Source organism: Sorex araneus, chromosome X (assembly GCF_027595985.1).
Source record: "Sorex araneus isolate mSorAra2 chromosome X, mSorAra2.pri, whole genome shotgun sequence".
Taxonomy (NCBI): domain Eukaryota; kingdom Metazoa; phylum Chordata; class Mammalia; order Eulipotyphla; family Soricidae; genus Sorex; species Sorex araneus.
In genome coordinates this window covers 246,632,144-246,659,520 of record NC_073313.1, presented here as the reverse complement: position 1 = coordinate 246,659,520, position 27,377 = coordinate 246,632,144, and the positions used below count along the sequence as shown (strand labels likewise).

The following is a 27,377-nucleotide window of genomic DNA, read 5'->3' as shown; positions in this document are numbered from 1 at the left end:
CTCCTGGCAGGAATGGGCCCAAGTGGGGTGCAAGGGATTGAATCTGGGTTATTTGTATGAAAGGCAAGTACCCTATCTTTCTTGTCCCATACAATATATTCTGAATTATTGGGGACTTTGAGGGAACTTTAGTGACCATTACCAGTATAATTAATAAAATAATAACATGAATTAAATGGAATATGTCAGTGGACACAAATGATAAGCTGATTGACACATATTAATACAAGAAATTTCAGAACAAAGAACAAGACATTTTTCTTAATTGACTATAAAAAACGTTTAAAAATAAACTTAGATGCACGAATACACAACAACCATGTCAAAGAAATTAAAAACACTTCATTGGAGATTAGGGGGAAAAGAGTAGAGATAGAACATAAAAAGAGAAAAAATATAACTATTGTCTATTGTATAGTGAGAACTACTATGATTGACACTTTTCAACTGAGGAAAATAAAAAATAAAAGGAAAGGTAGGACAATTATAGGTGAGAGGTAAGTAGGGGAAGCAGAGAAAGAAGAATGGAGAAAAAGAAGAAAAACATTAGAGATATTCATTGCAACAAGTAAATGTTGGTAAGGAAAATGGTTCTTAACAAAGCATGTCTAAAGGAACAGATCAAACACTGCAGACGTCACAAATAAAGGAAGAAAGAAGAAAGCATAATCAAACTGTAAAATTAAACAGTCCTCAAGAGCACAAATGATTCACTATACAGTCAACATATAGGACTGCCATCATTTTTTCTCCACTTCTATATACAGCCAGTACTCTATCCAAACATACCCTGGTGACAGGTATAGCACCCTCAACACAGAACAGTAGTTCTCAGCAAGTCCAGTTATCACTTGCAGATTTATGTTTCTTTAATTTATTTCCTAAATAGACTCATTTGTTTTTTTCTGAAGCACATAATTTAAAAATATGCTTGTCAGATAGGAAACTGTACTATATATGTCAACTAAATTAAAATAATTTTTACCATGAGATGCAAAAAATACAAGAGGATCTTACAGAGGTCTGGGAGAGAAGGCATGATCTGAAGTGCATACTTCTTATTCTAAAATACTTTTCAACCACTTTATTCAAAACAGTGTGAATTTTTACAATATCTATGCTACGCAATGTTTGTATTTCCAAACTCCCCTCACCCCACCCTTTGGTGGCAGAGTACACCACAAAGGAAAGTCATATGAAGATGATTCTCAACAATTTTTATTTACACTCATAGTACAAGTCCAAAAAGATATTTCTGAACATAATCAGATTGGAGTAAATCATATTTGAATATTCCTTGAAATTCAATTTTAGATAAATGAAACTGTGAGTTATCACAAGTGCTAGCGTGCCGGCTCCATCTCTAAGTGTACCGTACAATTTGTTCTGGTTGATTTGCACATCTGGTGAGCCACAACTCCCTTAAAGAATTATTCTATTAAAAAAGTATCAGCTTGGTAGATTAAAGATAATTCTCTATTCAATGTTGTAGACACAGTCTATTAAAGAGGACACTTTCTTGGTATCCTTGACTTTTGGCTCTGGCACATGTATTGATTGCAAATTTTAGCTGTTCTACATATTAATCTAATAAGTAGCTATTAGAATAAAATAATGTATTCCTCTTAATAACATAATTTTGTGCCCCTTAGAAAAATTTAAAGGTCTTATTATGTCTAAAATCTTTATACGAATGTGTTTTTCTTGATTAGGATATGTGCAGAAATGTCATTTACCATATTTCAACCTGACCTATACTTGATGTGCATGCAATTTTATTACATCTGTAAACAGGCAGGCGTAACTAATTATAGGCATTAAAATATTTTATTGCCTTGAAGCTATTAATACGTAGCTAGTCATGGAACTATTTTCTCATACTTGCTACATAGAAAAAAACTTTTAATTTTAGAAAATATATTGATAAAATGCATAGTGTTTTATGCCTACAATCACTCTAAATCCATTTGTAAAATGATTCTTATATTAATACTTCTGAACAAATCTTAATGAAATGGTGATGCCAATATAGAATTTGTAATTATTTATACATGTACTGGATCCTGATTGTACATAATTATCTACACAAGCTTGATAATAAACTTCAAAGAAATATTTTATATAAAAATAATTTCCAAACACCTTTTGACTATCTATGCCTACCGTGTTATAATTATACTTGTTTTTAATACAACTACATCGGAGAGTTAGGCAACAATTTCAACTAAACTGATTTTTAAAATACTGCACCAAATTGAACAATTAACAACACGATTGTTATTTTTTGTATCATTTAGACAATTGCAGCCATAGTATCTAAATGTGACTGCATAAAGCTTTAATTTGTAAGATTAATAAGTAATTTTCTGCTCTGATTTCACTAAAGTAATTATCTTTCTATCTCATATAGCATTATCAAAGGAGTTCGACTGAGTTATTAGTTCAGTGAAATGTTGGAAAATACACACTTATATTTTACTAAAACTTTGGTTTCTATAAAATAATTATGTCTCTTGGTACTCCGGAAATACAAGGCTACCCTTGAATTGAGACTTAGTGTTTAAATAACCCTTTCATTATCTAAGTTAAGGTAATGTGTTTACAATAGTGTATTAACATTCATGATCTTAGTGTATTACACTTAACTACCACCCAGGTGCCAATATCCTCTGCCAATGTACTTACATTAATTTTAAACTACCTGTTTATTCCTCCCTCCACTAGGTAGTCTAAATTTTATAATCCAGGACCAAAGATTTGCCATCATTCCTTACTATTGACGAGTGAGATTTTCATCGCTATTTGTCCTCTGTCTCGGATTTATTTGTTTAACATGACACCCTCAAGTTCCATCCAAGTTGCAACAAACTATAAGTTTTCAGTTTTTCTTATAGCTGCATAGATTTTCATTGTCTTTAAATACCCCAGTTTATTTATCCATTCATTTGTTGTTGGACACATATTTGGCTTGCTTCCAGATCCTAGCTATTGTACTGCAATGAACAGACATACATATCTCTTTTCAATGTATGTTTTTGTGTTCTTGAGATGATGCCAATAAGTGGAGTAACTAGGTAACATGGAAGCTCTATTCTAAGCTTTTTAAGTAGATGCCATACTGCTTTCCATAAATGTGAACCCAAAAACATTCTTATCAACAATAAATGAGTTTCCTTTTTCATCACATCTCTAAACAATCTTTATTTTCTATTAAATTGCATATTAATCAGATAAAGGAAAAATAAAATCATTTACTTATACTTTAAACTATATCTAAACTTTAAGAACATTTAATTTTTACTTTATATTATTATCCAAATAAATACAGGAGAATGGCAATGACTTGATTTAACCCACTCGATAAAGTCATTTAATTCAAATATCTTATTCTAGAGATAATTAAGCTGAAGTTAACACAGACATAATGTCCTGTTTGATTTTATTTTACAAATCATAGATAAAGTCTTAAATTTAACTTGGTATTCCTTTATGACTCATGAGATGTTAAGCATGTCTAATTATTTTTACAAATTCAATTTAGATATAGATAAGATATTTATGGGCACTGGGTATCTCATGTTACTATTCTAAAACAATAAAGACATTCTAAAATGGAGGAATAACTTATTCAAGGATGTCATTTGAATCATTACAATCTTTAAATAGCATCTAAAAAGATACACACATTCTAAATTATTCTGAAAGTCAGTAATTTTCAAATATATTAGGCCGTGGGAGCTAAAAGAAGCACATTTGGTTGTGCTTAGGGCTTACCACTGTCTCTGTGGTCAGATATAATTAATGACAGTTTGGGGATCATATGAAATGTCAGGATTGAACTGAGTTGGGTTGCATGTAACACAAGCTCCTTATACACTTTACTGTCTCGTAAGTCCATTTATCATCCTTTATTGGACTCCTTCAAAAAAATTATCAAATCACCGTGAGATACATAGTTACAAAGTGTTCCTATTGGGTTTCAGTCATACAGTGTTCCAACACCCGTCCCTTCACCAGTGTACTTTTTTAAAAAAATTTATTTATTTTTAATTAGTGAACAACCGTGAGGGTACAGTTACATATTTATACACTTTTGTGCTTATGCTTCCCTCATACAAAGTTCGGGAACCCATCCCTTCACCAGTGCCCATTCTCCACCACCAGTAAACCCAGCATCCCTCCCACCCTCCCCAATCCCATCTCCCCCCACCCCACCCTGCCACTGTGGCAGGGCATTCCCTTCTGTTCTCTCTCTCTAATTAGCTGTTGAGGTTTGCCATAAAGGTGTTGAGTGGCCACTGTGCTCAGTCTCTAGCCCTCATTCAGCCCACAACTCCCTTCCCCCACATGGCCTTCGACTACATTATAGTTGGTGATCCCTTCTCTGAGTTGCCCTTTCCCCGGAACGTGAGGCCAGCCTCCAAGCCATGGAGTCAACCTCCTGGTACTTATTTCTACAATGCTTGGGTGTTAGTCTCCCACTCTGTTATTCTATATGCCATAGATGAGTGCAATCTTTCTATGTCTGTCTCTCTCTTTCTGACTCATTTCACTTAGCATGAAACTTTTCATGCCCATCCACTTAAGTACAAAATTCATGACCTCCTTTTTTCTAACAGCTGCATAGTATTCCATTGTATAGATGTACCAAAGTTTCCTCAACCAGTCATCCGTTCTAGGGCATTCGGGTTTTTTCCAGATTCTGGCTATTGTTAACAGTGCTGCGATGAACATACATGTGCAGATGTCATTTCGATTATACTTTTTTGCCTCTCTGGGATATATTCCCAGAAGTCGTATTGCTGGGTCAAATGGGAGCTCAATATCTAATTTTTTGAGAATCGTCCATATTGTTTTCCAGAAGGGCTGAACCAGTCGGCATTCCCACCAGCAGTGTAGAAGGGTCCCTTTCTCCCCACATCCTCTCCAACAGCGGTTGCTTGTGTTCTTTTGGATGTGTGCTTCACCAGTGTACTTTAACCACCACCAAAATCCCCAGTTTTTCCTCAGCATCTTCTTCTTTATCCTTGTCTCCTTCCCCCCCCCCTTCTTTTGGGCATTGTGTTCTGCAACTATAGCTGCTGGAAGATTATCATGTTTCCCCTTTACCTACTTTCAGCACTCAGTTTTTGAGTGCTCATTTCCAACTATCATTGTCATGGTGGTCCCTTCTTTATCCTAACTACTCTCTCCTTCCCCCACCCCTAGTGGCAAACTTCCAACCGTACGCCAGTTCTCTTGGCTCTTGTTTCAACTGGCCTGGAGTATGTCTCATACAATCTTAGACTCTTACTTGATGAAAATAAAATTCCATTTAGCTCTCAATTTTTGATCGATTGTTGGGATATAATATGCTAGTAATAATGGGTCAGAATAATAGTACAGAGGGTAGAACTCTTGCCTTGCATGAGGCCGTTCCAGGTTCAATCCCTAACACTCCCTGTGGGTTCCCACGCTCTGCCAGGTGTGATCCCTAATTAATCACTAAGGACACATGCTGTGTATGGCAAACCCCCACCCCCACCAAAAACAAACAAACAAAAACATCCAAAAAGCTGGTATGAACATTGCCATCAATCAACCAGAGTAAAAAGACACTAAATTAGAACAGTCTGGTTATAAATTATGAATAATATCCCTGACCTAGTAAACATTTGTTAAAGTTTTCAAAGTTCTCCCCACCCGTGTTAGCCTCATTTTCAGTAAAGTTTTACCTTATGAATTTAAAAAAAATTAGTAATTTTGGCTTTTTTATAGCAACACTTAAAATACACATTGTACAGCTGTACAAAAAGAATTCCTTTTTATATCCTTACACTCTAAGTTTCTTAACTTTTTTTTAACTTTCAAAATTTTTTTTGCTAAGAACAAAGACATAGATGTATATTTTAGCCCAGGCATCAAGAGTCATGATTATGAATATAACCATCTATCTTGATCCACTAGAGTGTTTTCAGGGGCAATGACTGACAACAAATCTCTCTCTCTCTCTCTCTCTCTCTCTCTCTCTCTCTCTCTCTCTCTCTCTCTCTCTCTGTTTCTTGGGTCCATAATCACTGAGGCTTTGGCTTACTCTTAGTTTTGTGCTCTGACATTATTCTGAGCAACGCTTTGGAGAGCGGTCATAATGGTGCCAGGTATTGAACTGGGGTTAACTGCATGCAAGAAAGGCAACTGTAGTAACTTTCCAGCCCTGAAATCTCATCACAAAGATAACGTGCCTTCTGTTATCAGTCCTAAGGGGCCTTCTTGAAGCTTTTCTTAAGGAGGTGTTACTCTTTTCAGAAACAGATCCACAGTAGTTTTCATACATTGTTTCTTTAAAAAAAACTATAGATTTACTTGTAAGCAGAAAATGTGCACCATGAATATTTCTCCATGTTGATGAAAACATTTTGTGCTTGGAAGAGGGGTTTGCAAAGCTTCTGCTAAACTCATCCACTCAATTATTTGCAGTTACTTTTACTTCTCATAGCTTTTCATTTTATTTTATTCTTTCTCTTCCTCAGCTATGCATACCTGTTTAATTCCTACAACTCATTAATCAGTTTCTTAGAAACCATGTCTGATAACTTTCTAATATCATATCCATCTACACACAGGTTAACTTATTTATCATTTTAAGCATAGTGAGAATTTTTTGTTTCCCAGACCTTCCGATCTTGGGAAATTCTTTGAAATAATAGAAAACCCCCTTGAGTATCTTCTTTTGATGCTACTGAGGTACCTCTTAATGATGTCACCTCAAGTTCAAGCAAAATTCTTGTTGCAGTCATAGATGTTATATCCAGTGTGACAACACATGGACAAAATAACATCAGCGTTTTTCTCAATTTTAGAAATAACTCGGGCCAATCTTTTTTGGCCACAGCACTGAAAACTTTGTGATTTCTTGGTCTATTGGAGAGACTACGTGTTTGGTGGACAAAGCTACCACTCTGATGTTGGGATGAAGATTACTAATAAAAGGTGGATGTTCAGGAACATTATCAGCATAAACAAAATCTTAAATAGCTACATCAATCTCGCAATAGTACTTCTGCATGTTGTTGCCATCACAGTGCAGGAGGGCGTGGTGGAAGAACACTGGGTCACCTTGACTCCTTGTACCTGTCATGTGTTGGTAATATGTGCCCTTTCATGTACATGAGGGTCTTGGAGTTCTCACTGTGCCAGATGCTCCAATATTGTCTTAGTAACTGAGACTCCAGCCCTGTCCTTAAAAGTCTTGACTTATTAGTACCGGTTGGTTTTCTCTTCTCTTTCAGTCAACTACTTCCAAAACAGGAAGGTTTATAAATCAATGTTAAAGATTTGTTCTGTAAAGCAATTTTCATCCTAATCAGTTTATCAAGACTTTCTGAAAAAAAGTTTTGTGTCTGAGCCACATCTGGCAGTGCTCAGGGCTTACCTGGCTCTGTACTCAGGGAATCACTTCTGGGAGGGCTCAGAGGACCAAATGGAGTGCCAGGGATGCGATGCAGATTGGCTGCAAGCAAGTCAAGTGCCTTACCCGCTGTGTTATAATTTCTGCTGAAAATTTCTGAAAATTTTTGAGTGTTCTTATATCAGCCCTCATAGATTCACATTCATTTTCAGATTATGTAAGTAAAAATAGTGTTGATTGATTTAGTTACTATTTATTTTTTATTTATTGCCACACTCAGTGCTTATTGAGGGTTACTCTTGACTTGGTGCTCAGGGATTTTTCCTGAAGGTGTCGAGGGATCTGTGATGCCTGGGATCTAACCCTGGGCTTCTAAATGCAAAGCATGGGTTCCAGAGCTTTGTGTCAACTAAAATAAAGTTAAGTTATTTAAACCAGTCAGAGTTAGGAGTAAAATCAAGATGACAGTAAGGTATAGCCTACTTGTAAGCAATTTTTTTCGATTTTGTAAGGAAACTTTTTTGCTTAGTATGTGATTATGATTATCACAATGCTGAGAAGTATATGCTTCTGTACCTGGTTTTCCATCCAGGCTTATAGAAAGTTCCTTATTTCTGGCACAGTTCCTTTCCAAATTTTTGTTAGTCTCATTATACTTAATGGAATAGATACTGTAACTTATCACTTTGTTCTTCAAAATTGTAACTATGGTGGGATAGGGCATAATGACAGAGAGTTTCCGCTTTCAGATCTGTCAGGTCCCTACAACTTTGTTTCCATGTCAATTTCTTTGACTTCCTACTAGTAACAGTGAAAGCAACTTAGCTAACATAAGGGTAATGATGAATAAAGCAACATGAACCTTAGGGAACATTCAAGAGAAAATAAGATCTCAAGAGAGGCATAAACAGAAAATATTATCAGTGCTACTAACATAAAACGCTAGGAATTAGTATGAACACTACGCACAAATTACTAGACAATAAAAATTTGGTGATGTTTGTGTATACAGTCTATCCTTCACTGTACCCATTTGCTGCAGTAATAAGCTCATTGATTTTTAGTGAGAAGTGAAATGAGCTTTTAATATGGGTCAACTCAAATCAAAAGATGAAGTAAAGGGACTAGATTGAGCGGTGTCTGTTGATCTTGCCTCATTACCAAGGTTAATATCCTGAGAACATTACCTTGGCAAATATGTTTATGAAAAGCCAGATATTAACTATTTTAAGTTGCATATACTCAAATCTGCCATTTTTGTGTGAAATAGTCTTGGATAATATGTAAAGGAATAGGTGTGGACGCTGTCACATATTGAAACTTGTACAACGAAGACTAGATAGTTCTTCTGAGATCTCCTCATCTATCTTTCTGCATTGCCCTCTCTGGCCCTGTATTCTGAGTTGCTAATAAGAGTAGTAATCATCTACTCAAGTTTCCACATATCTAAGATCTCTCTATTTCTGTTCATCCCTGAGTTGCAAAATTACAAAGCTTTCTCCAGGCGGTATTCTGGAACAATCGAAGGGCACTCATCCTGTTCTCGTTCACTTAAACATCACTGTCTCTCAATAACTAATGTTCAGTATCTAAAAACCATTATTTTATGTGCTGTTGTTGTTTCACAGAAAAAGAGACTCAGAGATGTTTAGAAATTTTACCAAGATGACTTAAGTAATGAAAAGTAGGAAAACTTTAAAGCCAGAGTTTCTAACTTCTAAATGATTGATTTCTGTGTTACAGTGCATACTTTCCAAAGAAGAAATTAACCACAATTTGCTTTTAAATGCAAAACAATAAGACACTGTTATTGGAAACACAAACAGGTGAATCAAATTCAAACCAAAGATTTGGGGGGGTATCTTTTTTTATAATATGAAGGGGTTGCATATTTTCCAGTGTTGTCATTTTCCTTCCCTCCCCCCCTCATCCGTTGAACATTTCCATTGTAGTTCTGCTCGTGGAGAATATTTAGGATTATCGCCAAATGATGGAAAAACCTGCCCATATTGATGATTTGTTACTGATAAGCTTTCTCCTGGAATGTTCCCATATGGCTCAAGTTTCAGTTGCTGCATTTTCTAGGGATGTGACTTCTTTGCAAATACAGTAGAATTACCATTTACAATGGAAGAGGAAATATTGCTTAACTATATAAACATGATGGAATGAGAGATGTGTGAAAGTCTATGTATAAATTTCAGTTCATTTTTATTACTTTTACTATGCAATTCCATTTAACATTTTCTGAAGTTGTAATAAATTTTTGAATGGTAAAACATATGACATTTTGAGTATGCCAAATGAGAGGTATCATTTAGATAGTGAATACTCACAGAAGTGTGTAACATTATATTACCCAGTTTCTCTGTTTAATGAGAAAAGATACTTATCTTTCTATAAATGCATGCTCCTAAAATATGCACTAATATATGCATATTATCTTTAAGCATAGATTATCTGTCACAATCGATGTTTTGCAAATGAAACATGTAAACAATGCAATACCACATGTAAATCTTCCTACTAATGTGTAAAAAATAGATCTCTTATAGAAAAACACTTTATCTTATAATACTTAATCTTTTTATTTTATTATATCATTTTGTAGGCCAGATAGCTACTCATTTAACCACTTAATTGTCTTTAATATTACACAAGAACGATGTTTTAACACGTATTTCTTTTGGTAGTTATTGTTACTAACATCTTCATTAAAAATCTCCTACACTGGCAGATCCTTGGTCAACTCATTCACACACCATTATGTTTACAAAGTGTCCATGTGAATGAGTTCTAAACTATTTTCTAGCTCTAGGATAAAAATGGTGGATAGCTATGCTAAGATTTTCTCTTTATAGGATTTATCTTGTCCTTCTGAACCACATTAGAATACTAAAGACACATATATTCCATTATTTCTGTAAGGAAATCTATTTTCTTAATAGAAATAATGGAATGTATAGATAGCACAGTGGGTAGGGTGTTTGCCTTGCATTATGACGAACCAGGTTCAATTCCTCTGCCCCGCTCAGAGATCCCGGCAGACTACCAAGAGTATCCCGCCCACACGGCAGAGCCTGGCAAGCTACCCTAGGTGTATTTGATATGCCAAAAACAGTAACAAGAAGTCTCACAATGGAGATGTTACTGGTGCCCACTCAAACAAATCCATGAACAACGGGACGACAGTGCTACAGTGCATGATTAAATACTTTATGGAAAATGTAAAAAGTGCTGTATATATGATGAAACCAAAGTTTTTCTCTTGTTTACAACTATTTTAGTTTAATTTTTACCTATTTTTGAGTGGGGAAGGACACACCGAGAGGTTCCCAGGACTTTCTCCTGGCTCTTCACTCAGAAATTCTTCTGGCAGATTAATTTGTGGGGCCCAGAGGGGGTTTTGAAGACTGAACTTGGGTTGTCTGCAAACAAAGCAAGTGACCTGCCTCTTGTACCATCTCTCTGGTACCAAATATTTTTATTTCAAAACACACATTTTAGAATACTTATGTCAATTTTTCAAACATACTATACTTTAGTACATGTTTACTTTTACGAATTAAAAATGAAAGTATTTACTGTGTGGCTAATAATGAGTCAAATTTGACATGTGAAAATTTAGATAATATATTATAGGCCATAGTTTTAGCTAGTGACTTGTATTCCAATTTATTTCATGCTATTCCAAAATATGCAGTGAAAAACATTAATCATAAAGTTAAGTCATTGCATATAGGACATATTCTTTTTAGATAGCATGCTTCATAATTCAAAATGCCTTTCAATAAAACTAATCTGTATAAATGAAGAAGACAATAATAATTGTTTCTATGGCAATTATTTTGAATATATAACAAATATTCACAGTCCCTGGGGTAAATATTTATATAATGCAATAAATATTTCTACATATATTATGTGATATAATGTTAATGACACATGTATGTTTCAGTGATTTCTCCTCAGGTCTAAGGCAATAATTAAAAGAGCAAACCAGAGCCTTATTTCATATTAGTTAATTTGGGACAGACAAGCATCCTAGGTATAGTTACTGGACAAGTATTTAATTCTTACATAAACTTTCAACCAAAACATATGATTTGGCACAATTTATGTGAGTCTTTGATAAATGTAAATTGTCCAAAATTTAAATCAATTCTATTTTTTAAATGATTATAGTGTACTTTTAAAGAGATGTTAAATAAAAGCACAGTTTGAGATGATTAAGTTAGATTTTGTTTTATATTAATTTACAAATGTTTTTATAACTGTAATTCTTTTAATTATATTTTTCTGAATGAATTCAGATTAGGATAGAGATATGGGTCCCTATTCTTATTTTAATCTTGTTTGGGAATTCACTTTACTCTTCTTAACTATCTTGAGATGATAATAATTCACTTGTGACTTTTACCTTTCTGTTTATACCTTCATCAAATTTTATGTCTGCTCTAGTTTTTTCCATTTTTTGATAGAGTTCAACCTTTCAAATAGTCACTGAATTCTTATTTTCCCCACAAACATTAATTTCTCATTATTCAATATTACAAAAGTGACACCAATTTATCAAACATATAAAATTGAAATTAATTAAGCCAGGTTCCTTAAAGAAAGAGTCAAAGAAATAGGAAGGTCATGTTGAAATTATAATCCTTCAAATTGATAAAGTGTTTTCATTACAAGAATTCCTAGGTCACATTTTTTCCTCAGTTATATTTCTTAAAACTCTGCCCATGGTTCTCATACCTTTCTTAAAATTAGTGTATTACCAAGACTACTGCAATCATGGAGAGAAAAAAATAGCTTTATTGTGCTCAGGTCTTTAAGATGATATTGACTAGTGTGACATTATGATATTGGCATTTATTCACAAATTCAGGGAACTTGTGAATAAAATAGGACAGAAGAGCAATAGCAGCATAATACCAACAGTGACTATATAAAAAATGTACTTAATATACTTACATATAGAAAATATAAATATTTCATATATAATACCTATATATATTTATATTTATATTGTTACTAGTGTAGCATTTCAAAACACCTTCAACTCAACTAAAATTTAAAATTTAAGTGTTCCAAATTTAAGAGCATGTGTATGTAAATGTTGGTTTAAATGAATTAAAAAGTAATCATAAGACTTTGAGATAGTTTTTAATGGACATTATTTTAATGGAATTTTATATATCAAAGTGTATAAGGTTCAATATGTGTATATTACAGTTCAGTTCTTATGGAAGTCATATTTGTTCTAGAACATGTTTTCTTCTTTAATTCTGAGATCAAAAACTGTCTTAATTGAATAATATTTCTTAAAACATTTTTAAAGAAGACATTGTATGGCTAGGTTACTGTATCAAACAGTAAAAGTAAATGCAACTTAAAGCTCATTAAGAAGTTACATGTACTATGCTAAACTATATTTTCAATGGCAAAATTATGAAACCATCACCACAAAACACATCATCTTATGGCTCATGAATTATTATGATCCCATTATACTTTATGAACTACAGAATTCATAATGGGTTTAAAAATATTTCTTTGCAATTTAATTCCATTTCAATATCTTAACATCTCCATGGCATCCAACTATTACAAATAAGTTTCAACTACCATTAAAATTCTGAAAACGTCACAAAATTAAAATATGCATACTTGCAAAGCAATATGATTCCATCACAGTTTGTGTTCTCTACAAACTCTACCATTACCAATGATGATGTGGGGCTCAGGAAGTAGAATCAGGGCAAGGGAGCCTGACCCAGCCTCCTTCCCTAGTGCTGCATGGCCCTGGCCCATCTCTGAGAATGCTCCGGAGGCCTTGCCCCAAAGGTTGCCATAGAGGATCCAGCTGTTGCAGGACATGAGCAGTAATAAATTCTCAGCTCTTGAGAATGAGTCATTTTAGATGGACAGTGAAGAACATTTGGCAGTGGTTTAACTGCTACACAGTTATCAAAACAATGAAATTTTGATGTAATTGTGTAATTGTAAGCAATTCTAAATAATATCGTAAAAATAGATTACAATAAGTAAAAATATTTAATATTAGGGGTCAGAGTGATGGTACAGTGGGTAGGACTTTTGCCTTGCAAATGATCTGGCCAGCTTAGATCCTCAGTGCACCAGTAAGTTCCCCTGAGTACAAAGGAATCCCTGAGCATCACTGGGTTTAGCCCCCAAACAAACAAATAAACAAGCAAAAGCAATATAAATTATAGGATCTGGAGAATAAGGATGAATTTTTAAATTAACTAAAATAGTTCATGTGTTTCCCTCCTTCCTTTCGTTCTTCCTTCCTTCCTTCCTTCCTTCCTTCCTTCCTTCCTTCCTTCCTTCCTTCCTTCCTTCCTTCCTTCCTTCCTTCCTCCCTTCCTCCCTTTCTCCCTCTGCCCCTCCCTTGCTTCATTCACATTCTCCCTTCCTTTTTTTCTTTCTTGTTTTTATTCTTCTGTCCTTTTCTCCTTCCCTCCTTTTCTCCTTCCTCCTTCCCTCCCTCTCCCTTCCTCCCTCTCATCCTCTTTCCTTCCTTTTGTCACATATACCATTGCTCAAGACTTCCTCATCTCTCTGCTCAGGGATCATTCCAAGTGGGGTGTGAGGGACCATAAATGATACTGGGGACCAAGTCCATGTGGCATGCAAGGCAACTTTCCCTCTGGCACTCTCAATTTCACTTTTTTTTTTGCCATACTCTAATCATATCCACTCTTAGCTATTTTATTTTCAGAAAACACCAACTTACATGCCTTCAATAGTTATTCCAAGGGATAAGGACACCAAGATTTTGCATGAAACTTGTTTTTCATATTAGTACACCTTATCTCCTCTATTATTTCCTTAAATATATGATAAATGTGATGACTTGTGAAATGACAAATGCTATATAAATGACAAAATATAATGCATGCAACATATTCTAATATAATATTTACACAGAGGAAACAGCAAAATACAAAAATAAAGATAATTTCTGAATATATATTAAAGATGTCACTTTTGGTGAGATATCATGAGGAAGATCTTACCTGTTGGGCTAAAGTTCACTTCATTGCTAGGACTTGGCCCCATATCAATGGATACAATTGGTAAAAGCTTCCGAAAGTCCCACAGTTTTATAACACCAAAGGCATCGCTGGATGCTATCATGTGACCCTTTAAAGAAGAAAAGTATATTTATACGTACATATTTATATTTATCCATATATGTATCACATAGACATAAACTCCTACTCCTACATAATTCATAGACAAAGGAGATAAGTGTCACTCTTTTAATTTAACATTAACTTTAAATCCTACCTAAAATTATGGAGATGATTTTCAAGATATCAATTTGATATTTTAATCATATGAGGATATGTAATAAATGCATCCACTTATTTAGTTGTATTAATAAAATAAATATCGATGTTCATATGGCATAATCGATCTATAGACTAAACAGTACATATATGAAATGATTGCACTGGATGCATGCTCACTTTATATGTTTGTGAGTATACTAAGAGTAATAAAAAAATATTTTTTTTCAATGGATCACAGTGAGATACACAGTTACAAAGTTGTTCCTGATTGGGTTTCAACACCCATCTCTTCAGTATACATTTCCCACCACCAATGTCCCCAGTTTCATTGATTCAGTTTTAAATCTCACATCACTGTATCACTATATCACTGTCATCCCTTTGTTCATCGATTTACTCAAGCGGGCACCACTAACATCTCCATTTGTCCCAGCCCTGGGATTTTTAGCAGCCTCCCCTTACTTGTTTTTCCCAATGATTGGAGGCTCTTTTCAGGGTCAGGAGAATGAGGCCTGTTATTGTTACCGTATTTGGCATATCGAATACTCCACGGGGAGCTTGCCAGTCTCTTCTGATGCTCTCTGCAGCTTGCCAGGCTCTCTGATAAGAATGTGATAAGAATGAAAATTCTTATCATTCTTACTCATTCTTATCTTAGATAAGAATGAAAATTAAAGCTCAGGTATAAAAACACATAACTATATCACTGTCATCCCGTTGCTCATTGATTTGCTCGAGTGGGCACCAGTAACGTCTCCATTTTGAGACTTTTTGTTACTGTTTTTGGCATATTGAATACACCACGGGTAGATTGCCAGGCTCTGCTGTGCGGTCAAGAAACTCTTGGTAGCTTGTCGGGCTCTCCGAGAGGGTCAGAGGAATCAAATCCAGGTCGGCAGCGTGCAAGGCAAACACCCTACCGCTGTGCTATCGCTCCTGCCCATAAAAGCACATAATTACAAGAAAATATAGAAGTCTTTATTTTGGTTATTGGACCAACCCAGAGGTGCTTGGAGGATATTGCAGGCACAGAGTGGTCCTAGGGATGCTCCTCAGCAGCGTGCAGAGGACCTTGTGATGGCTTCCCAATGGGGAGCATGCTCTCCAACCACTGAGCTACTTCCCCAGCCCATAAGCAAGAACCTATTTCATGATGAATAAAATCACTGGGACCAGGTGAAATCGATTAAATTGATTAAGCTGGATCCTACTGTGATCAGTCCATTGATTTGTTTGTGTGCCATCCAGAAGTCCTCATGGGTTACTCCTGGTTCTGAGCTCAGGGATCAGGCCTGGTCAGGTTCAGAGGACCATAAGTGGGTGCCAAGGATCAGACCCAGATCTGTCCTATACAAAACAAAGTCTTACCCGATACCCTGTTGCTCCAGCCCGTGACTCCATTTTTTTTTTTTAAGTAGAGTAGCAATGGGGGCTGGAGTGATAGCACAGTGGAAAGGCATTCACCTTTCACGCGGCCAACCCGTGTTCGATTCCTCCGCCCCACTTGGAGAGCCTGACAAGCTACCAAGAGTATCCCACCCGCACTGCAGAGCCTGGCAAGCTACCCGTGGTGTATTCGATATGCCAAAAACAGTTAACAATAAGTCTCACAATGAGAGACGTTACTGGTGCCTGCTCCAGCAAATCGATGAGCAATGAGATGACAGTGACAGTGACAGAGTAGCAAAGAAATTGTACAGAAATAATCCTACCTCATTCTTGTTTGAATCCCTGGTACAACATATGGCTGCCTGAGCCAAGGGTTCCTGAGCATGGAACGAGGAATAGCCTCGGAGCATAGCTGGGTGTTATCCCACTCCCATTGCAAAATCAGGATTGGAAATATTGGGAGTTATTTTAAGATCAATTTGAAGTAGAGTAAAAGAAGGTATTTGGTTAAAGAGAATGGGTAGTAAAAGTAAAGGTTATGTCCACGTTTCACGGACATGATGGTGGCTATATTCCAAAGACAGAACGAATAGTCTGGACACATGAATTCTGAACCCAAGATTTGTCCCCAACTCTCTTCTGACTCTCAGACATTGTTTAATGGACATTCAATTCATATCAGGAACTGAGGTCCAGGAGGACTTAAAGTGGGTTCTGGTCTTTGGCCATTAGTAATCTACTCTTATTCTCATTAATTTCTCATTTAATTTCTCATTTAATTTCCACTGGCCAATTAGGTATGAATATTGGTCATGCCATGATTTTGTATAGTTTCTAATTAAGACATTTTCTGTTCCCAATTCAATATACAGTTTCCTTTACAGTTCCCACTTATTTTTTAAAATTTCAAATTAAAAAAAATCATTATTTTCTCTTTAAACTTTATACAATTCTAAATACAATGACTTGATTATTGTATATTTAATTATAATTTTGACTTGAATAAAACTTTTTCTCATTTACTTCTGTATTTTTTGTCTTTACAGAAAATAAGTATTTTTATGTGTTATAGATAGAAGGGCCTCCATTCTACACTAAATATATTAGAATTTTAAAAAATTCATAATTTAAAAAAATTCTATCACTGTTGTAAATTTACAAATCAATAAAAAGTCTTGCCTCCAGTCTATTAAGTGAGATGTTTAATCTTTTGATAAGTTATGCTGAATCTGAAAAACATGGAATGTCTTCAAAGATATGAAACATCTACTATGAAAATTGTGAATACTGAGTGGTTTTAATTTTCAGAAAAGGGAAGCACAGTTCTTAGAATTAATAGAGTCTATTAATGTTGAAAATTAGATAGATTCCTTACAGATAATAGGGTTTTCAAACCATTTTGTAAGTTTTGCCGCAAACCGTTTCACTGCACAACTAATTGCAATGAGGCAATTTTATTGAAAAAAAGAAAAAAGTCTGTAGTTGAGAAATTGGTTTTATTTGTCCATCCATGAAAATAAAAAAGATAAGTTTGCAAACTGATGTGTTACTATTTTCTATTATAATGGTAAGCAAACTTTCATCATATTCTTTATCACTTTCAATAAGCTTGAATACAAAGAAATAACCCCCAAATACATAGCTCGATTAACACACAAAAATCGTGGAATATAGTGTTTTAGTGATATCCATGAAAGAAACAGTTTTGTTTTTTTTTTCAGTAGCATTGTAGTACTGTTGTCCCATTGTTCATTGATTCGCTTGAGTAGGCACCAGTAACTTCTCCATTGTGAGATTAGTTATTATTTTTGGCATAACAAATACACCACGGGTAGCTTGCCAGGCTCTGCCATGTGGGTGGGATGCTCTTTGGTAGCTTGCTATGCTCTACAAGAGAGACAGAAGAATCAAACCTGGGTCGCCCATCTGCAAGGCAAATGCCCTACCCACTGATTTAAATGTTTTAAACCTTTCTCTGGTTCTGACTGAGACCTCCAGGGTAATCTTGGGAGGGATATGGAACAAGTTCCCACCATACTAAATACAGCCAGTCACACTCAAACCCCTACAGATGACACCATGCCTCAAGTTTAAATTGTCTGGATTTTCTGGAGCATGGGGCCACGTTTGTGGCCACAGGACATCTCCAAACTCTACAATTCTGATATTCCAGTAGAACTACACCAGACTGGATGGGAATGTAATATAGAAGCCAACTAATCTCAACAAACAAGAACATTAACACAAAGGCTCAATCAACCAGAACAGTTTAGTAATCCCTCAGACAAGGACTTAAAGTCCCCATGGTGAAATCCAACAATTTTTCTTTCATTGAAGTATTCTTGATCATTCTATTAGCCATGCAATGGTAATAAGCAATATTAAATAAATTATTGTGGCCTGCTATGGGGGAAAGCTTGAGAGATTGTTGGGGAAATAGAGCAATGGTGGAGAAAAGGTTACAGTGGTGGCTGGATTGATGTTGAAATATTGAATGTCTATAATAAATCATCATTGATAGAATAGGGATAGGGCATTTGCCCCACATGTGGCCAACCTGGGTTCCATTTGCAGCATCCTCTATGGACCCCCAAGCACTGCCAGAAGTAATTTCTGAATGCAGAGCCAGGAATAACCCTTGAGGATCACTGGGTATGATCCCAAAAGTTTAAAAAAGTCATTATGAACAACTTTGTAAACCATGGTGTATAAAATGAAGTGGGATCAAATTGTAAACAATTTAAATAAAAATGCTCATGATAGTTTATATGTGATTATAATTTTTCTTTTAAGTGATATTACTCATTTTTCAAGTTTCACATTGTCACATAAAATTTTGTGTTTCAAGATTCCCTCTTGAATATCCCCCTTCTTTTTTTTCTTTACAACAAAACTGCTTTTCAGACAGATGATGCAGCAAAATATTTGACGCACAAGTATTTTGTGATCAAACTGCCTTTCAAAGAGTTCTGAGAAGTCATACAACAACTTTGTAAAAAATCTTCTGAGAACAGAATAGATTCTAACTGGGAGTTAATCTGGACTCAGTTTTCACCAGAGGCCATCAATGGACTTGATATGCTTTAATTGTTTTCTATGAACTAAAAACAATTTTTGTTTGGTTGTTTTTTGTTTGGTGTCCCCTGCAATGCTCAGGGTCCCCAGGGATATATCTGGAGATACTGGGCCTCGTGATATGGACCTGACAGTTCTGTGTTCAGGCCCTGCAATGTGTTGTTGTCCTGGCATACAGCTACTAGGAATCAGGTGACTGCTCTTGGTGGTGGGCCTAAGACACGTGTTTCATGGGATCAGATTTAGGACCTTACTTGAACTATGCTCTGAAAACAATCTTAAATCATTTTTAATGCTACTAAATATTACAATTTAGGAAATGCACTACAATGCAAAATTAATTCTATTATTTTGAAAATGAAAACAAGTATTTAAGTAACTTTAATATCTTTAGATTAAGTTTTTACTGGAGTCAAATGATCAATACATGGCAGATAAAAACAGCATCAATACTTATCAAATGATTTCAGTGATTCAAGTACTGTGCTCCAGGTATAATAAGGTTATATTATTTTAGAACAATTTTGAATGATCAACCTCAATTTGCTAGATTTTCTATATTCCAGGGAATCAAGGAGCCATTCATTAAAGTCAAATGATGTAATGTATAAAATGATAAAAATAACTTTGTATTAAGATTTGAAAACTGAAAGATACTCAGTAGTGAAAGGATAATTTAATGATATACTTCCAGTTAGTTCAAAGAGATGAGTGTGCCTATCTCAGTTCCTGGAACATAGAAGAACTGAAAAGAAATATTTGTAAGGAATCAGAGTGACAGTATAGGAATTACGGTATATGCCTTTCACAGGGTCAACTTCAGTTCGATCTTCTACACTACCTGGCCCTATGAGCACCACTGGGATGGTCGGGTAATCTCACCACTGCACTGTACCATAGAATCTGATTCCTAGCACTGCATGGTACTTGGAGTACCAAGAAAGTGTGACTCCCCCCCGCCCTATCAAAAGAAAACCAATCAATAATACAGTAGAATAATATGAAAACAATGTCAATTTTTTCTAGGCTTCTAAAATCATATTGGAATACATTTAGTAATATGAGTCAAGGATTATAGAAATGTCACTCTTTTGAAACTTGTAAACCCTCCTTCTAGTCTAGAATTTATTTCAGATTTATGAGAAAACTTAACTGAGCACTCTTGATAAATAAATGGATATCATTCATGTCATTTTAGATATTAATTATCTAATAGGAAAAATTAAACTTTGTTGAGGATTTAAAAATTGTCGAAGGCTAACATTCATACTAAGAGAAGACTGACCTGCCAGGGCCCTGAGTGGAATTCCAAACATAGGTATTAGAATGCAAAGGAGAAAAATAGGAGAAAAGTTAAAGGCTAATGAGCTCATCATAGCTATTTGCAGGTGGGGTCCACGGCCTCTCTCCAGAGCAGTGCTCACAAAATCGAGGGAAACCTTGGCGAATCTGATCGGGGGTTTGATACAAAGCCTCAAAATGAGCTATTTCTGGGTCCTGATATTGGCAGGACCACCCAACCAGCCTGGTGATGCTTGGGGCCTTCAACGAATCTAGCTAAAGATGCTCTGGGGGACTCTCTGATGCTCTGAATCAAACCTGAGTTGGCCACACCTTAGCCTCTTCACTATCTGTCTGGCTCCAGGAAATTATTTATAATTTAATATATAATTAAAATAGTTTTTATAAGCCCTAGTATTTCTTGGTATTTAAAAAAAATTGTTTTCGTTTTGTTGCTTTTGTTGGCCTCACCCAGCTATGCTCAGCGTTTATTCCTGGCTCTACACTCAGGGATCACTCCTGGGAAATGACCATATGAAGTATTAGGACAGAACCTGGATTGGTTGATTGGTTAAGAAGTATAATGTGTCGTACTAGGGATAGAAGCTGAGTTAGCTGCATGCAGCACCTTACCTATTGTACTATTTCTCCGATCCCAACCGATATTAAACAAATATATTTTATGTTTTCCATATTTTTAAAACACAGAATTTTATAAACCTGGCCAATAACATTATTTTCAGGACAAAGAGGTTATGTTTTAGGTAGAATGATAAATATCACATAGAATTAAAATTGTCTTTGAGAATAATTTCATCTTCAGATTACATACTGGCAAAAAATACATAGAATCTTAATTTATGATGGAAAACACAGGTCAGAACTGTACTGTTGATAGCATTTAACTTCTTTAATTTTCTCCATCTTCTTTTGGGGTCAATTTAAGTAAGAAAAAAAATTGCTCTGAATAGATTCTGTGAAATTTATTCATGGCTAAATAATGGTGTATAGAATACTATCTTCTCAAAGAGTTATACTGCACACTGAAAAATTAAATGGATGATTGCATTTCAAACATGCATGCATGAGCACATAATGCAGGAATTCTGAGTTAGCAGTAGTCTCATAATCTCAGTCACAGAGACATTCAGTAAACAAATGCAGTATGAATGAATACCCAAAGTGAGCTATTTATCAGTTCATTAAAATAACAATTATAAAAACAATGGAAAACATGGAAACTGTTATACCCATATGTGGTAATGCTAATTTAAAGTATAAAATATATTTTGTTCTAAATCGGCTTTAGTTTTTAGGGGAGTTTTAGTTCACAGAAAGGACTGGGGAAAGTACAAAGATTTTTCATTTAGTTTGATTGGATGCAAGGCATTCTCCATGAATAGCATCTATTAGAAGAAGTATATTTGTTTTAATTGATGAAACTGCATTGATATATTATAATTACCTAGAGATCAAAGATTATGTTATGGTGCATTGAGTGTTTATATTCTATAGGCTAGACAAATGTGTAAAAATACATATCCATTCTAAAATTATGAGTATTTTTCCTCTCCTAAATATGTGTTTTTAGGTTTGTTTACCAAAATACCTTCCAGAGATTCTGTACCACTTTGCATCACCACGTGTACAGAACACAAGTTCCTTTTGCTGGTATTCTTCCCAGTGGTCATCAGTGCTCTGGCTTTTGGCCATTTTAATAGTGTGTACTAGTATCTTATTGTTTTAATTTGCATCTCCCTGATGGCATATGATTTGAAGCATCTTTTCAAAGGCTTACTTGCCATCTGTGTTTTGTCTTTGGTGAGGGATCTGTTAGGCCTCTGGTCTATTTTTAATTGTTTTTTTGTTTGTTTTCCTAGTTTTGAGTTTTAAGAGTTCTTTGTACAGTTTGAATAACACTCCTCTATCAGATGTTTGTTTTGCAAATATTTTCTCACATTCTGTAGCTTATTTTTTCATTCTCTTGATATTATCTTTCACAGAGAGGTTTTGAATTTTCATGAAATCTAGCTTATGAATTATTTCTTTCATGAATCATGGCTTTAGTATCACATCTCAAATAACACTATCTTACACTAGGGCATCTAGAGTTTCTCTCACAGAAGACTGTTAGTTTCATATTTTTAAGCTTGGAGATCATTTGACATTCTATTGTGAAATACTCTGCGTCTAGATTAATCTCTTATTTTCATTTTTGCAATTAAATGTACAACTGTTCTAGCATCATCTTTTGAAAAGACATAACTCAATGTTAATGCCTTAGCTCTTTGATTAAAAATGTGATAACACCTGGGGCTGGAGAGATAGCACAGCGGGTAGGGCGTTTGCCTTGCACGCGGCCGACCCGGTATCAAATCCCAGCATCCCATATGGTCCCCTGAGCATGGCCAGGGGTAATTCCTGAGTGCAGAGCCAGGAGTAAGCCCTGTGCATTGCCAGGTGTGACCCAAAAAGCAAAAAAAATAAAAAATAAAAAATAAAAATAAAAATGTGATAACACCTCAGCCCACTCATCGGCCTGGCTGTCACCCCTACAATTTGCTTCCAGGTGCCATCTTTGTGCACCTACATCCCTGGTCCAGAGACATAGCAAGTCCCAGAAGACACCACAGAGCTGCAGATCTCTCCGGACCCCATACCAAGCCATTTTAACTGGTGCACCTCAAATGGAGCAGGTAAACTTTCCCCGCCTCCTCCAGATAGAATCCTGGAGATCAAGAGTTTCTACAAGCAAGGCCCAGATTTGTGGGTTCCAGGATTAAATCTCCATGCCGCATGCTGGCAGAGGCATCAGGCTGTCCCTCCCCGGTTCCCCACCCACTCATCAGCCTAGCTGTCACCCCCACAATGTGCCTCCAGGTATCATCTTTGCACCCCAACTGCCCTGGTCCAGAGACACCCAACTGAATCCCAAAAAATAAAGAAATGTCTCTGGAACCCAACCATTTACAATCTAAGATTCCAGAAGCAAATGGTCACAGCACTTGAGATATTCAAAATGTGCAATAGACAATAAATGATCTAGCATCTGCCCCTGGCAGGCAGGCAGGCTTGATTGGTGGTGGGAAAATTTGAGCAAAACACAATGCCCTAAAGTAGAGAGAGACTATTGGGGAAATTGCCTGTCATAGAGGCAGGGTGAGGACTGGGATGGGGGGGGATGATATAATGGGGACACTGGTAGTGGAAGTGTGCACTGGTGGAGGAATGGGTGTTTGATCTTTGTACAGCTGAATCTTGAACACAAAAGCTTTGTAACTGTGGCTCATGGAGATTCAATTAAGAAAATAAAAAGTAATGTGAAGTTCCTGCTCAATTCAATCAGCTTAATCAGTGACTGAATAAAAAGCAGTACTCCTACATATAAATAAATAAGTAAAAATGTGATGGCAGAATCAAAATGAAAGTACAGAAGATGCTTGCCTTACACATGGCTGACTATAGTTCTACCCCTAACACTCCATATGGTATTGAGTCCTGCCAAGTGTTATCCTTGGACACAGAACCAGGATTAAGCCCTGAGCACCACCAGGTTTGACCCCAAACCAACAATAACAATTAAATGTAATGCATAGTTTATTTGGGGATTCTATTGATCTATTTTTTTCTTTCTTTTATCAATTCTACTGTCTTGACAAATGCAACCTTATACTAATGCTTGAAGTCAAAGGTATACATTCTAGAAGTATGTTGTTCACCATTAATAAGGTTTGTCTATTCTATGTCTATTACAAACCATAATGCTTAACATAATCTTCTCAACATGCACAAAATAATCTTTTAAATCATCATCATCATCATAATCATTATCCCGTTGATCATCAAATTTCTTGAGTGGTCTCAGCAACGTCTCCATTCGTCCTAGCCCTGAGATTTTAGAAGCCTCTTCTACTCGTCCTTCCCAAGGATGCCACATTGGAGGCTCAGGATCAGGGGAATGAGACCCAGCATTGTTACTGGTTTTGGCATATATATACACCATGGGGAGTTTGCGAGGCTCTCCTATGTGGGCAGGAAACTCTTGGTAGCTTGCCAGGTTCTCCTAGAGGGAGAACTAGGCTATAAAATGTCACGCAGCTCAAAGTGGCCTCGAGCTTCTGGGAGCTTTTTTTTAAGTCCGTGGATGCTGGTCATTGGTGGGAATACAGGGCGCTGGGGTAATCCCTGGGTGTGACTGTCTAGCTACTGGAAAATGGGAAATCTGGTGGAAGAGGCCCAGTCCTGATACGAGCAGGCTTGGATGTCTCAGCCCCAGGTCCCACATATCTTGATTCCTCTCCTGGTACCTTCATGTGTGAGGCTTGTCTGAATGTGCGGAGAGGGGCCTTGAGCATGGCTATGGCTAGGCTCTGGAGGTCTTTGGCTGCAAGAGCTCTGCTCGGGGCGGGGAGAAAAGCTGGAGCCCACCCCCTCCTTGGGGCCCCAGGGAAGACAGTCAGGTGTGAGGGCAAGATAATCTCTTCTAAATAGTATCTTCTAAATATTATCTATAATTGCATTCACTCTATCTATGGACTAACGGGAAAAACTAATACATAAAGAGATTGGTCAATTATTCTTAACCATGAAGCAGTGTTTTGTCCATTTATTTATTTATTTTTATTTAATTAATCATAGTTTTATAGTTTTTGTCACACGGATTTTATAAATATACTATTGTGCATAATTATTTATTTTCTGGAGAATACTATGTAAATAGTGTGAATCTTGTCACTTCTTTACCTTGCTGCCATATAGAAAAGCAATTGAGTTTGCACATTAACTTTGTGTCTTCCAACTATACTTAAGGACATCTTAATTTTTTAAATTAATCTTCAATTTTTTTACACACAGACAATCATGTCATCTATAAGATAGGTTATTTTTCCTTATCAATTTGCATAACTTTTACTTCTCTCTCTTGACATCTTGCATTATCTTACATATAAGCCAAAGTTTAAGGAGATCAAGTGACCTAAAATTACATTGGTAGAATGATTTGAAATAATGACTTAAATATGTGTGTCTGATTGCAGAGGCACAATACTCTCTATTTCTTTAGACACATAGCATGATATTCTGCTAATATTTAGCAATGCAAGTACATTCCAGTATTTGGTTACATTCAAACAATTCAATAATTCAGTTCAATATTGTCACAGAATTTTCTTTACAATATCATTTAGGGGATAGACTATATGAACATGAGAAAATCTTTATTATTAGATTAATAGATATGCCATATCTATATATACACATGTATGAATTATTTATTTATTTATGTACTTATATATAATATGAATGTAACCACTGTTAATTATGCTATTATTTTTAATTACTACAAAGGTGTTTTGAAGGACTATTATTTGGAAAAATATAAGTACTAAGTACTTCAATAAGTGGGCAGAAAGCAAAATTTGGTTTTTATCATCTGATTTATGGACACAGATACGTTAAAAATAAAATCAGTAATTTTAAATAACCAATGATTAAGTCTAGAAGTCAAGAATGATCACTTTAATATTTTTTCTTTCTGTTTCTCATTTCAAAATTAAAAATTTTGGGGATTTGCGTGCATTATACTGTAAAATATAATTAAGTAAATAATAAAATAAAAACATTAGTGCACAATACCTGTCAAATGATTCTAAGTTCCACTTCCTAAAATTCTACTGTGTAAAATGGGCAAGAAAGAGGGGTCATCAAGCAAATGGCAGAAACATTAAGCCCTAGAAACATCAGCTGCTTTCAATATGTGGAGGTAATGACCTGCAACTTGGTATTAAGGTATAACTATAATAAAATGTTTAGGCTCATTAGGAGGAAAATTAGTATTTCAAACATTTTTAGTACTGATACATTAGCATGTCTCTTAGGACAGGCCTTCGCAGCATTAAGCACTAGCTTATTACACCATTTCCTCAGTACCCAAATGACACAAATAAGGCAAAGAAATGATGGAATTAGAATGGAAAGAGCAGATAAAATTTGGGAATGCTCGAAGACCTCCAGGCTAAAGAAGAAGGAGTTGTAAAACATTGGAAAGTTGTGAATGTAATTACTGTTGTCAGGAGATACTGCCCGAGTCCATTATTAATCTGATCATAAGAGATTATGTCATGCTCCAGAGATAGAAAAACTCAGCATCTCAAAAATAAATGCTTAGTCCATAGAGAACACAACAGTATGCTATGTAATCATGAAAACTTGTTCAATGTGATTCATATGTATTATCTCTTGCAATCCTTCTTTTCTGGGTTTGGTTATACTATATTGCTCAAAAGAAGAAAAAGTCAAATTTACAATAGTATACAATTTGCCCAGAGTCATTTTATTAGTATAACTTAGACACGGGTTTGACTTCTCCAGCTCTTAATAAGGAAGATATTTTGTGTCTCTTGACTTAGATGCTTTGAGGAATAAAGCCCTATGAAGTTCCCCTTCGTTAGTAAGAATATATTATTTATTGAGATAGAACTTCTTAAAACAATAAAGAGTCCTCTACAATAATGTTAGCACATATGTATAAGCAATGAATAAATTGGGCATGTAGTTTAAAGGCAGAAGAAGAATTAGAGATAGATAAAGAAAATGCCAAAGAACAAACATTTACTTGCTTGGAGCCTGGAAGAAGAGGCACAATGAATACAATCTCTTGGGAACTTACAGTTAATTGTTAGAGAGGGAAGAATAATCACGCAATTACAATCTGCAGTAAAATGCCAGAAGTGAAAAAAGATGTTTTTTTTTTAAAAAAAAAAAGCTAACCCAAATGTGTTTAAGTAGAATTCTAACAATCAGCTCTAGAATGGGCCCATCAAATGGTTGCAGTTTTCAAATAAAGGTAAAATTTTAAATTGATTAAGGAAAGATAGAACAGGGGCTGGAGCGATAGTAAAGTGGGTAGGGCATTTGCCTTGCACACA

At 35.5% G+C, this 27,377-nt stretch overlaps 1 protein-coding gene across 1 annotated transcript in view; it reads right to left on the bottom strand.

Annotated features, from left to right (window-relative positions):
* Positions 1 to 27,377, bottom strand: part of SPAG16 (sperm associated antigen 16) — a 984,605-nt gene that overhangs the window by 263,150 nt on the left and 694,078 nt on the right. The window contains 1 exon segment of the mRNA XM_055121268.1: positions 14,428 to 14,554. Within this exon segment, the coding sequence (XP_054977243.1) occupies positions 14,428 to 14,554 (127 nt within the window).